The sequence below is a fragment of the Triturus cristatus genome, chromosome 7 (genome assembly GCF_964204655.1).
Source record: "Triturus cristatus chromosome 7, aTriCri1.1, whole genome shotgun sequence".
NCBI lineage: Eukaryota > Metazoa > Chordata > Amphibia > Caudata > Salamandridae > Triturus > Triturus cristatus.
Window position 1 is genome coordinate 567579946 of NC_140590.1, and position 14084 is coordinate 567594029.

General features: G+C 48.6%; 1 protein-coding gene across 3 annotated transcripts in view; it reads right to left on the reverse strand.

Moving 5' to 3' along the window:
• Nucleotides 1-14084, reverse strand: part of SLC38A12 (solute carrier family 38 member 12) — a 593784-nt gene that overhangs the window by 425460 nt on the left and 154240 nt on the right. For all 3 annotated transcript variants that reach the window (XM_085617088.1, XM_085617086.1, XM_085617087.1), the window contains exon 7: nucleotides 970-1069. In XM_085617088.1, the coding sequence (XP_085473214.1) occupies nucleotides 970-1069 (100 nt within the window). The remainder of the gene's footprint in view (nucleotides 1-969; nucleotides 1070-14084) is intronic.

Genomic DNA, 14084 nt, shown 5'->3' on the forward strand with positions numbered 1-14084 from the left:
CCTTATTAAAAACTTTGTCTTGCACTGCAAGACGGATCAATGTAACTGTGAATAGTTTGTAATGAAGCTGCCTCTATGGCAGTTAAGCTCTGTGAGGCATGCTTTACAACTAAGTATGCAACTGTACTGAAAAAGACATGTAGTATTCTGAATGGTTACAAAAGGTATAGCTAAACAAAATGCTCTAGAAGAGCTGAAACACTTAAATTACCTAAATTAAACAATACAATTTGACATAGAGAACCTGATTACAAGTGACCCAAATCAGATGTGACAATTATCAAACCTAATTAAATCTGAAACCGAGGTGTTCAGAATTTATCAGGTAGGATAATTATCACCTATTCCGACTTCTTGAAGAATAGCATGCAGATTGTATTCCCTACTGCACCAAAATCTACATATCCTGGTAAATATCGTGCCTTTTTCTATTGTTAAATTCCAGCAGGTAGTACCTGCGAAAATTTAACGGAGGATGTGAACTTTAGTGCACCTGCTAAATACCAGGTATTGTTATGCATGGATGCAATTTAATGGCCACTTGTAATCAGGCCCATAGTATTTCTTATATATATGTTGGCTGACATTCCAGTTTGTTATTTTTGTCTGTATCATATCTGAATATTACTGAGTTAAACTTCTCGACAGGGGCACCCAAAATGTGGATGTGCCTTGGGCCCAACAAATACATAACATATTCTCTGCTAAGCTAAGTGGTGAGAAGCATTAGATTTGCCACACGTGGCTGCGAGAGTACTGATATACACATTTCTGAACCAAACCAAAGTTTAAAGAAAATTCTTCATGCGACTGACAACCAATTACATTTTCTATCAGTGGATAAAATACTATTATGTTTTTTGAGGTAGTTAGTCAGCCAAAGGGCAGCGTTTTGAACAAGCAAAGTTCAATAATCTTGAGACGTTATTGAGTCCCCACTTTCCATAAACAGACTTGGGGTTAACTTACCAGGTGACCTGCATCAGCGACATTGGTACAGCAGCTGCATAGATGGCCAGGTCACCATACAGGTAGATGATGATGCAAAAGTAAAACAAATTGATGCCCACTATAGAAAACAGAAAAAAAACAATAAGTACAAGGAGTGAAAATTCAAACTGCTTCAGAAATACAAGGAAAGCAAGGCAAAGGAGTGTACAACATGTCTGGGATAACAGAGAAGACTTTCCTCAAGCATGATGAATTTAAATCTTTGGAATGTCTTATGGAAGGTGCTCTATAGGAGCTATTTAGCATGAGCAGCTCCCTTTTTCAAAGGAGAGCCAAGTAAACTGCAAAGGACTTGTACTCAAATAGCTCAGCACACAAAACGTGTGCTCCCTCATACAGGCTAAGTGTGCGATGGTGTAGTCAATCATTGTCATGTTGTCCAACTACATCAACACTGGATAAAACTACGGTAGAGCTTATACCTCTGCTCAGAAGTATGGTATGTGATGTAATGCTCAGGAGCATGCATTTTAACATTCTTCCCACCTTGTGAGTGTTAAGTCTTAAGCTATGGTCTAATCCACTCATGCGTCTTAATTTTATTTCTCATTTCTTCTTGAAGGAGTTACGTCAGTACTGTGAGTTCTACTTCTTTTACAATAACCCCAAAGTGTACCCTAATCACCCTGTGACAATGTTTATTAGCTGCATTAATGTTCCAAAGACTGGCATAAGAGCAAAAGAGACCAGGTATATACAGGAAGCCATCCTGATTAGGAGGTTTTTAATTCTGTTGCAAGCGTCTTCTAATTATCAAATTTTCTTCTCAAATAAGAGTACACACCCTTTCTTGATCCTCTATAAACGACCCACAGAACAAGATGTATTGTGTTATTCTACTTTGGATTTGATTCCATACAGCAATAACTGAAATCAGCAATGGCGTACATATATGAGAAATGTGAGATACTGGTCTAGTTATCTTCCATACACTGTGCTATGAAACAGGAAGTCCATTTGTAAGCACTCAAAAATGTGTAAAATCAGAAAGCTAAGGCCATCACACAATTTGGTCAAGTTGAGATGTCTGAATCAGAAATCAGGTATAGTTTTTCAACATAAGTGTTTCGGAACAAGACCACATTCTGCCATAGATAAGATGACCAAATGTGTAGATATATGCACCCACATTTCTTTTCTATTGCACAATAATAATCTATTGTGTAGATACAATGCAAAATGTCACTATTTATGCACATTTATTGAGAGAGCATAAATCTAGGACAGGATCAATTACATCTTTCTAAGGAAACAAAGTACACTCCAGTTATAGAGACCTTTCCTTCCAGTTTGGAGTTTTTGTAGTCCTAAAAACTTGTCTGATGTTCATAAACAGAGTGACCCTTTCCTAGTGCTATGAAGCCAACCACATGATACATTTTAAAAGGCTAACAATATCTTTTAGTATCAACTTTTTAATCTAACCTATAGGCTTTCTTTTACCAGTAACCTTTGTTTAGTCGGTCACATAGTGGTGGATCTGAAACTGCTTGGAAAAGCTATTTTAAGAAAGGTTTGAAGGGCAATACACACTTATGTGTCTGTGTTGTAGAAAACAAACATCATTTTCTTGCATAAGTGAGCCACTTCCCCATTTCCATGAATAAAAGAAGCCTATCAGTGTGGTGGACTGGACATAGGACAAAGGGCTCAGCAGGAGGTTACGTGGGAATAAGAGAGTCTAAAAACTAGAAATAATAGTCACCATCAAGGTCAGCCTTAATACTGCTGCTACTACTAATAATGCATTCTTCCACTCTACTACCCCCAACCTGTTGTTAAATTCCACAGAAGATTCTTGTAGACAGTGAAGAGGACAGAAGCACTGGACAGTTTTCTGAGCCTCTTTGGACACCACTGGCTGACATACTGTACTTCTACCTTGCCATAGATGGGAGATTGTCTAGATCAGTATCATCTACAAACCCAATCATGCAGTGGCTGCAAAAAAACCAGAAAACACCGCAAGTGGTAATCAACAAGCCCTTCTTATGCATTGTGCAACCTGATGGCCATATAAGCTTTGCACCTGAGCCATGACATTGACTTTCTAATGCCTATGTGGCTGACCGGTGGCCTTTGCTTTTAAGCGTTTGGTCTCTGCCAGCTTTCTTGCCGCAGTCTTCAGCCATGGTGCACCACCCCAAGGGTCCCAAAGCCCTTCTGGTTTCATATTCTAAAGTAAGGCAAAAGAGTAGAGAAGGTCCCAAATAGCCCTCTGTACTGAAATGCATGGTGGAATGGATTGGGGTATATCTCTGCCATTCTGCAGTTTTCCACCCATAGAGACCAGTTAGTCCCACTGTAATTCAAGTTCAATCACTTAATTTTCCTGACTCATGCTCAGGAGCAATTCAAAAGTCCTTGCTAATAATTTCTGCTCCAGTAGCTCTAAAGCACAAGTTACTTACTTGTGTAACGATATATCTGTAAGAGACATTAGTTAGTGATAGATTCCTTACCTTAGAATATCCCCAAGCGTCAGACTGAATCCGTAAAGTTTTCGTCAGCAGTACCCCTGCGCGTCGGTAGGCGGAGTCGTGCGGCTCCGCGTACGTCGCTGGCGGCGTATTCGCCGAGATGACGTCATCGGAGCTACTTAGACGCACCACGAGCGCTGACTTAAGTTCTGTACACGACTTTCTGGGTCAGGAACGCAGAGTCATGCCAGAGACCGACTACTGGTGCAATAGAACTAGGGCCCTGAAAGGGATGACCTTAACCCTAGAGAACAGTTCGCAGAACGGGGAGGATGGGTAGACAGTAAGGAATCTATCACTAACTAATGTCTCTTACAGATATAGCGTTACACAAGTAAGTAACTTGTGCATCTGAAAGAGCCACGTTAATGATAGAGTCCTTACCTTAGAATACATACCCAAGCAATACCAACCCCGGTGGTGGGTCTGCGAAGTGAAATCACACCAGATAGTCAAAGAGAACCGACCGGCCAAAGAAGCCGTCTCTCCGGACTGGACTGTCAAGGCAATAGTGCTTAGGGAAAGAATGCAGCGAGGCCCCAGGGCTGCCTGACATACATCTTGCAGGGGGACACCGCGTCCCAATGCTGTAGTAGCTGCTGTCGCCCTGGTAGAATGGGCGCGCAGCCCTACCTTCCTTTGTAGACAGAGAGTAACAGGCTTTAATGCACAAGACAACCCATCGAAAGATAGTCTGCTTGTGCACAGCTCAGCCTTTCTTGACGCCCACGTAGCCAACAAAGAGCTGGTCATCCACCCAGAACTGTTGTATGCGGATGAGATCGAATGAAAGCGCACGTTTTGGGTCCAGACGGTGGAGCCTCTCTTCCTCTCTTGAAGGGTGCGTAGGCGGAAAGAAAGTGGGCAGAGTGACAGTTTGCCCGAGATGAAAGGCAGTGACTACTTTCAGAAGAAAGGAGGGACGTGGTCAAAGCATAACCTTGTCCGGATGAATCGCCAGGAAAGGAGGTTCACATGAAAGAGCCTGGAGCTCACTCACATGCCTAGCGGAGGCGATGGCCACCAGGAAGACAGTTTTCAAAGTTAATAACCGCAAAGGACAGTTATGTAGAGGCTCAAAGGGAGTGCACATTAAGTATGTGAGAACCAGGTTCACGTCCCACTGAGGCATCACAAAAGGAATAGGAGGGAAAAGGTGAGTAATACCTATGAGAAATCTATTGACAACAGGGGATTTGAAAAGAGAGGGCTGATCAGGCAGCGTGAGAAAGGCTGAAAGAGCAGAAAGGTAGCCCTTGATAGTGGCCAGAGAAGAGCCCTGCTGGGCCAAAGAGAGAAGGAACAATAGGACCTCAGAAAGTGGGGCAGAAAGGGGGGGGGGGTGTCTACAGCTTTTGCTGTGCACCATGCCACTAACTTGTTCCACCGACAGGCGTATACAGTTTTAGTTGAGGGACGCCCGGCTGCCAGAATCACATTACAGACTTCAGGAGGCAAGTCAAATGGAATCAACTATCGCCGCTCAATCTCCACGCAAGGAGGTGGAGGCTCGACAGGATCGCGTGGAGGACTGTCCACTGTTGCTGCGACAGAAGATCCTCCCGAGGAGGCAGGCGGAACGGGGGATCCACACTCATACTGAGTAGTTCGGGATACCAAACTCTTCGAGCCCAGACGGTGTCACAAGAATGACTTGGGCCCGGTCGCGTCTGTCCTTCTTTAGCACTCTGGGTAGAAGTGGTATAGGCGGAAAGGCATACAACAGACCGGAACTCCACTCACGACGAAAAGCATCTCCGAGCAAGTGCCGCCTTGGAAACTCTAACGCGCAGAACTGCTGACATTGCACGTTTTCTTCGGTGGCGAATAGATCTAACCAAGGTTCTCCCCACTGTTGAAAGAGACCTTGTGCCACTTCCGAGTGAAGACGCCATTCGTGATCCATCAGGCACTGGCGGCTGAGTTCGTCCGTCCTGGCATTCAAAGAACCTGCCATGTGTTGAACCGTCAAGGAAATGCCTTGACGTTCCAGCCATGTCCAGAGGCGCAGAGCCTCCTGACATAGGGTCTACGACCCCACCACGCTTTGTTTGTTGCAATACCACATGGCGGTGGTGTTGTGTGTGAACACCTGCACTACCCTCCCCTTGACAGAGGGAAGGAATGCTTTCAGTGCAAGTAGGATCGCCCTGAGCTTCAAAAGATTGATATGGAGCTTGGACTCCACCGGAGACCAGGGCCTCTGATCTCCGCCTCTCTCATGTGGCCACCCCATCCCAGGAGGGACGCATCCGTCACCACTGTGTGGTCCGGTTGGGTAAGGGCGAGGGATCTGCGCTGACCCAATGCTGATCCGTGAGCCACCACTGCAAGTCTTGTGCAGTGCCCTCCGGGATCTGGACGTAGTCGGATAGGTTCCCCCGATGCTGCGTCCATTGGAACTTCAGGTCCCACTGCAGACCCCGCATATGCCATCTGGCATGGTTGATCAGCAGGATGCAGGAGGCCATGAGGTCCAGCAGTCTCAGGGTCTTCCTGACCGATACCCAGGACCAGGGCTGAAAGATCGGAATCCTAGCCCGAATGTCCCGGACTCGCTGTTTGGGAGGATAAACCCAAAATTGCGCCGTGTCCAGAACCGCTCCGATGAAGAGGAGCTTCTGAGAGGGAATCAGATGCGACTTCAGCACGTTGATGGAGAACCCCAGCGAATGTAGGAGGTCGGCCGTAGTCTGGAGGTTGGAGACGACTGCCTGGGGCGAGCCAGTCTTCAACAGCCAGTCGTCAAGATTGGGGAAGACTGAGACTCCTGATCTGCACAGATTAGCTGCGACCACCGCCATCACTTTCGTGAACACCCGAAGGGCGCTGGAAAGGCCGAAAGGGAGCACGGTGAACTGAAAGTGCTTGTGGCCTGTGAAACGCAGGTAACGGCGGTGGGCCGGGCGGATGGGGATATGAAAATAAGCATCCTGCAAGTCCAACGCTACCATCCAGTCTTGCGGGTCTAGGGCAGACGAGACCTGAGCAAGCGTGACCATCTAGAACTTCTCCTTCCGGAGGAAGGCGTTGACGCTCCTGAGGTCTAAGATAGGGCGTAGGCCCTTGTCCTTCTTTGGAACCAGGAAGTAGTGGGAGTAACAACCACGACCTACTTCTGGCATCGGAACGTGCTCGATGGCCCTCTTGGCCAAGAGGCCCGCAACTTCCTGCTGGAGAAGCGCCAAGTGATCCCCCGACATGCAGTGATACTGAGGAGGCATGGCTGGACGGGTAGTCTCGAAAGGAAGGGAGTAGCCCCTTCGGACTATCTGCAGAACCCACCTGTCGGAAGTGATGGCGCGCCAGTAGGAGAGGAATTGGCGAATCCTGCCGTCTACTGGCGTTCGGTGGGCCTGAAACACCAGTCTAGAAAGGTTTTGAGGCAGTGGTGGCAGGGGCGGTGGTGGACTGACCTGTCCGCCGGCCCCGTGTCCCACTTAGACGTGCCCCCCAACCGCAGCTGCACGGAGACTGTGGCTGCGCAGGCCGGCGGCTCTGAAAGGAACGCGTTTGGGCGCCGCGACCCTGACCTCGAAAGGAGCAAAAGGCAAACCCCGAGTGAGCATGCGTGGTGGCAAGACCCAAGGCCTTGGGTGTAGCCCGGGAGTCTTTAAAGCTTTCCAAAGTGCTAGCCGCTTTGTCACCGAAGAGGCACATGCATTCAAAGGGCATGTCCAACAAAGTGTTCTGGACATCCTCTGAGAAGCCAGTTGTCCTGAGCCAATAGCGTAATGGCGTAGCGCCACTGTTGTGGAAATTGCTCTGCCGAGGGAGTCGGCTGTGTCAAGGCCACAACGGATAGTGAATTTTGCAGCATCTTTCCCCTCCGTAATGGCTTGGGAGAGCACCGCTCGAGCTTCCACTGGACACTGAGGCAGCACCTGTGCTACAGTGTCCCACACAGAGTGGGAAGAGCGGCCCAACAGGCATGCAGTATTCACCGCTCGCAACCCGGAACTGGCAGAGGTGAAAATCTTTTTCCCAAACTACTCAAGTTTTTTAGATTCTTTGTCCGGAGGTGCAGAAGGGAATGCGCTCGGAGAGGCAGAGGTCTGGACAACCAGACTCTCAGGCATTGGGTGTTGCTTGAGAAAACTGGGGTCGCGTGGGGCCGGGCGATGGCGTCGTGCCACACTCCTATCCACAGGATCCCCTGTGTTAGGCTTGGTCCAAGTGCTTAGCAGAATGGAGGTCGCAGGCTGCAGCACCTCAGTCAGGTCCTGATAGGCACGGAAGGAAACTCGAGGTTAAGAGCCTCAGCCGCCCTACGCAACACCACAGAAAAAGTCCCAACCTCCTCTGTAGCTACGGAAGAAGGGGACAGTGTGCCAGGGTGCGGAGAAAAATCCAGATCGCCTGGGCCTTCCATATCACGCTCCTACTCCGGTTCATCCTCACATTGAGCTGCGAGAGGGTCCTCAGACCCCTCCCAGTACTCCCCTTCGTCCACCGGCTGTTTAAGAGGCTGGTAAGGATGAGGGGCCCGGGGAAAGGGAATAAACTCCCCACCTGGAATCGGAGGATAATAGACCAATCCAGGCTCAACATAGTCCGGCCCTGTAGGCAACGGCGTCTGACCCGGCGACGGAGGCAGCGTTGGGCCCGGCACCAGAGGCGGCGCAGAGGCCGGAGCCAACGGCGCTGCAGGGTATCGTGCTCGTGTAGCCGGGGCCAAAGGTGGCGGCACGGGGGCAGAACCACCCAACGGTTTCACGGGGCCCGAAGGCGCGCCAGAGGGGCCCAATGGGGCAAATAAACGGCCCATAGCTGACAGGAATACCTGTATTTCGTCAGGAGTCACGTACGGCCCCAGGAAAGGCGGGTAGGCCGCAGACAACAACGGAGGCTCCACCGGAGCCGCGGGGGAGTGACCACCCGCCCCCTCCACCGCGTCCCACAACTGGTGAGGGAAAGACGAAGAGCGGCGTCGCTTCTTTGACTTCTTATGGCGCTTTGACTTACCTGTCCCAGATTCCGACGACCAGTGGTGTTGGCCCCGCGACCTGTCGCTCGACCTCCCACGGGAGCAGGACCTCGAGCATCGCGGAACCGACTGCCGGGCCTCCAACAACTTTTGGGAACGCAACCGCAAAGCTTTCGGCGCCATGGCCCGACAATTGGGGCCCATCTCGGGGTCATGGGCGTGCCCCAAGCAGAAGAGACAAGTCATGCGGGTCTGCCACCGACATGTTCCGATGGCAGTCGCTACAGGACTTAAACCCGGGCAGCTCTACTGCACAAGAAGTCGAGTACTTGACAAGCAAGAGAAACAAGTCTCAGAAATAAAGTTAAAATATTAACTAGGAGTACCGCTCTCTCTCTCTATCTGCGCTTGCTGGCGCGGAAAAATAAAGAACTCATGTCAGTGCGTGTGGGCGTGTCTATGTAACTCCGATGACGTCACCCCGGCGAATACGACGCCAGCAACGTACGCGAAGCCGCACGACGACGCCTACCGACGCGCAGGGGTACTGCTGACGAAAACTTTCCAGATCCAGTCTGACGCCTGGGGATATTCTAAGGTAAGGAATCTATCACTAACATATCTCTTTCAGATTAAAAATACATTAGCAGCTGGAATGATCGGCAATTGCATCGTGAAAGAGGGGTGGGTGGGGACAGGGTGACGACCACTTTCATGAAGCCAGTCTTAATAGAGTCAAAACTGAAAGGTTAGAATTGGCCTAGAAAGAGGAGCATGCAGAAAGAGAATTTAGAACCACCCAAAAAAAGAATATTGCAGAGCTGATACCAGTGAAGCCCAACCAGAGCCAATGAACTGGTCGGAGCCATAAGGGAAATCACATGTCTAGACATATGCCCACTATTATATCATGCATGCACCATTCCTTGCATGGAGTAAAAACCTAGGAAACGATGACATCCAACACTCCTGGGGTGTCCAAGGATCCTCAAGAATGAAAATTTTCTCTATGGATCTCAATACCGGCAAGACGCAGTGGGATATAGAGATGACCAAGCTTGGGGGTGAAAGAGAGGTCTCTCCAAGTCAGGGGATCAAGCACGAGAGAAAACTGAGACAATCCTCCACACAATGACAAACCTAACACCAACTGAGTTGCTGCCCATAATTAGGGACCATGAACATTCTATTACAGGACCGGAGGCTTTGGATTATGCTTCTCTTTCTTTACTGTCAAACACAGCAGCCAATGAAAAAACGTTTTCATAACAAATATAAACTACATTTCCCATGGTGCTCTTTCCACCAATCATGTTCCATCAGACCCTATAAGAGTCACCATCTCAATCCCAAGAGCCTCTTTCTTTGCTGCTCATGGCAGAGATAAGTGCACCTTTCATGATTTATATAAAATGTATTAATTGTTTCCAAGATTGCATTGAAAAATATCAGCTGTTTCCTAGGAGCACGTGCTTATCGGAACAAGCGGACCGTTTTGTTGTGCATATGAGTATTGTATGGTATTACCGTTGAATGTGACCTTGTTGCCGCTTGTGGTGTGAGGCGCCCGCGCTTGCTGACACGGCTGTTCTGATCCCAGTCGGGCAGATTTGAGGTGTTTTTGTGGATTCAGTTTCTTGCTGCCTGTACAGCACCACTGCCTGCGGTGTCATTAGCCTGTTCAGCGGCGCGCCCCTCACGCTCATGGTCTGAGGCCACCCTCATTGGCCCAGACGTTCGTTATTGAGCCTTCTGCCGGCTGACGTGCATAGCCCAATTGGCCTACTTTTGGGCGGATTTGGGCTATGCACATCGCAAGTGCCCCTTGCTCATTCCAAGGCTCAGAAAGCCTTGAGAATTACATGAGCAGCAAGACGCCTGACTGGCTGTAAGAGCAGTTGGCCCAAGGAGTGGCACACGCTCCCTAATAATGGACTTTGGCTCATTACGCCCAGATACTGGGCTGGAACAATTTAGGCTACAGCTTTGCTGAGGAGCTAGGTACTCTGTATTGAACTTTATATTGTGTGCAAGTGGGTTGGCTCCCTTCTGACCCCTCCAATAAACTATCCTGCATTATCTTATAATATAGTAGTGCTGAGTAATATAATTGACTGCAATGGAAGTGGGTTAGTTATGAAGAGGAGGATGAACCCTACTATGATGGACAGCAGGAGACTGTCTTAGAGGACAATATTGTTGACGCCCTAGATGCATCGGTCCTGCAGTCAGTCAACAGGGCGATTGAAAGCACGGTCCCAAAGACTGTTCAGCAAGCCTTGGCAGCAGCACTGAAGCCTATTACCAAACAGCTGGAAAGCTTTGCGAAGCGCCACGGGTTCCAAAAACCTCTTGAACCTCACAATGATACCCCTGCAGGCAAAAGTATGTCGAAGTTGAGGTAATGGCCCCATGCTGGCGCTTTAGCCAACCTGCCACAGGCAAATGCAGAGGAACATGGTTATTGCACACCATATACCACTGAAGGTGAAAAAGCAAAGCGGAAACAGAAGGTTTATGTAGACACTGACGCTACTGACCCAGACATTACTGACGAAAAGGCCCCCCCAAGAAGAAGCCCAGAAAGGCAGTCATTATAGTGCCTGATATGACACTTCAATATTCCAACACCCCTTTCACCTTTAACCCAACTGACATTTTTCACCCACGGTCATCCAATTGTGCTCCAGCCCCTGAGGTGGCGGACTATTTACATGACAATCTTAGGGCCTGGCGGGGCTGCCAGGATAAACATTTCGATGTGGCAGGACCCTTGGCCAAGATCCTAGAGATGGCCCTTGTGGCAAAGGAATCAGCCAATCCCATAGATCCAAACATTCTGGCGGGCTGGACGCAGAGAGCAATATGCCTCCTAGGGAACGCAAATTGACCTATCTCTACAGAGAAACGCAAGTCGTCGTTAAGGAGGATGGACTCGAATCTGACAGAATTAGCATCGGCCGAGCCAGGTCCCCCTGCAGAGGGCAACCTCTTTGGTGAAAGATTTGTGAAGGATGTTTCAAAGTATGCAGGTACTTTTACTTCGCTAGACAAGGCCCAAGTCAGGAATCAAACAAGTGTTTCAGGCTGGCCTTTTTAACAGGGCCGAGGCAGAGGACGCTCGCCAGGCTGCCAATACTACCAAGGTCCTCCCAGAGGAGACTATGGACGAGGTAGAGGCGACTGGGACTCTACTAGAGGTGGAACCTATTACCCTACAAGACAAAGGTTCAACAAACATCGGTACAACAGAGGTGGCCACAGAGCAGGATTTCAGGCTCAAAACCCTACAGGTAAGAGTAACAAAATTATCTTATCTACCCTTGGGGGGAGGGGGGGGGGATTTGAGGGGGAGTCGTACACAATTCTTCATACACAATTGGAGAGTGTTGTCACAGGATGCATGGATTATACAGAATATTCAGGGTTTTCATCGAGAGATTTACCAGACTCCTTTCCAGGACAGATATCCCAGACAGCTCAGTTTTTCCCAACAAGAATGTGCTTTATAGATGCGGACATATAAGAATTGCTGCCGAATCGCGAGATTGCTTATTGCAACAGTGGGGCTCACAATTTCTGCAGCAATGTCTTCCTGGTGCAGAAGAAAGTAGGTGGTCACAGGTTGGTGTTAAACCTGAGAGAATTCAATAATTTTATGGTTTACAAACATTTCCACATGGAGGGGTTCTATCTATTGGCGGACCTATTAAAAAAGGGAGATTAGATGGTCCGGCTGGACCTGAAAGGCGCCTATCCTATATTCCCCCCTCATCGGCGCTTCCTACAGTTCCAATGAAGGAACTGATGGTTGGAATATTTGGCCCTTCCTTTCAGGCTTTCCTCAGCGCCTTGGTGTTTCACAAAGGTAATGAAGCCGTTGATAGCCCACCTCTGAGCACAGGGAGTTTGCATGATAGTGTACTTAGACAATATACTTATCATGGCTCAGACACAATCCCTAGCCAACCTTCAATTACAAATGACATTGTCCCTTCTGCAAAACTTGGGCTTTGTAATCAACAAACTCAAGTCAGCCTCACGTCCCTCCCAGACAGTGGATTTCCTAGGCTTTGTCATAGATTCACAGACCGCTCAACTGAGTCTTACCAAATCGAAGCTACAAGATCTCAAAAAAGAGCTCACATCAGTGTTATCCCAACAGATGGTCTCTCTCAGGACAATTGCCAGAATAGTGGGGTTATTGGCATCCTCAATATAGGCTATTTTTCCGGGCCCTCTGCACTATGGGACCCTTCAGAGATTAAAAATTCAACACCTACGAAAAGGTCTGTCATATACAGATCTGCTTGCCCTAACACAAGAAGTGAAGGAAGAGATGCAATGGTGGTTAGGTCACGCAGAGGCATGGAACGACAGAGCCAGCTTCGGCTCCCAACCAGAAGTCGTTATAGAGTCAGGTACCAGCCGTTGGGGCTGGGTAGAATGTTGCAGAGATATCTCCACAGGAGGAAGAACTATCCCTCCACATGAATTGCCTGGAGTTGTTAGCAGGCTCGTTAGCGATACGAATGCTCTCCCCCAAACAAGTGTCTTGTTGGATCCTTCTCAGGATGGACAATATCTCGGCAGTGAGATATATCAACACATTGGGAGGTACGAGGTCGTCCCTGCTAGTGGAATTAGCGAAGGATTTTTGGCACTATTGCCTGAATCAACAGATATCGGTAATAGAGGAATACATTCCGGGGCAGTCGAACACTGTCACGGATTGGAATTCCAGATATCTAAAGGATTACAGCGACTGGCAACTCCAACCTCAACTGTTCCAATGGCTCCAGACAGTGTGGGGTCCTTGCTAGATAGACCTCTTTGTATCCAGCCTGAACCGACAACTGCAGACGTTCTTCAGATGGAGGCCAGACCCATTAGCGAGAGCGACAGACACATCCTCCCAGAGTTGGGCAATAACTCTGAATTATGCATTTCTCCCCTTCATCCTAATCCCCAGAGTGACGACCCAGATAGCCTGACAGCAAGCGGAGGTGATTTTGGTGACAACCCTGTGTAGGTCGCAGCCCTGGTTCCCGATATTATTGGAGATGAGCTGCGACTTCCCCAGGATGCTCTCTTGGTCCCAGACGATGCTATAGGGCCCTCATGGAGAACTACACCTGATGGTGGCATCGGGGCATTTGTCCCTGATGGCATGGAGGCTTTCCGGAAACAATGGGAAATGCCAGAATTTCGGACAAGGCTGCTGAATTCATTAGACAAGCCTGGGCTCCTTCCACGCGAAAGAGATATTCCTCAGCTTGGAAATGCTCGGTACGTTGGTGCGTGGAATGGCACTTGGATCCTGTGGGGCAGAGTTATCCTATTTTGTAAGCTTCCTGTCCGATAAAGTCTCAGAGGGTTTAGCATATCGTTCAGTCGATTTTAGATCACCCATATCCAAAGGGCATTCCCCAAGTGGGCAGAAAACTGGTAGGTATGCACCCAGTGGTGTGCAAGTTGCTTAAGGGTATTAGAGTAACTAATCCAAGACCAAAATATTCTCGTTTGTGGGATGTATCACTGGTCATAAACCTTTTTGATAAATGGCCGGCTAATGCTTTGTTATGCAGAAAACAACTTACAGCTAAATTAGCTATGCTTTTGTGTTTATCTGCCTGCAGACGTTCTTCGGACGTAAAAGCTATTGA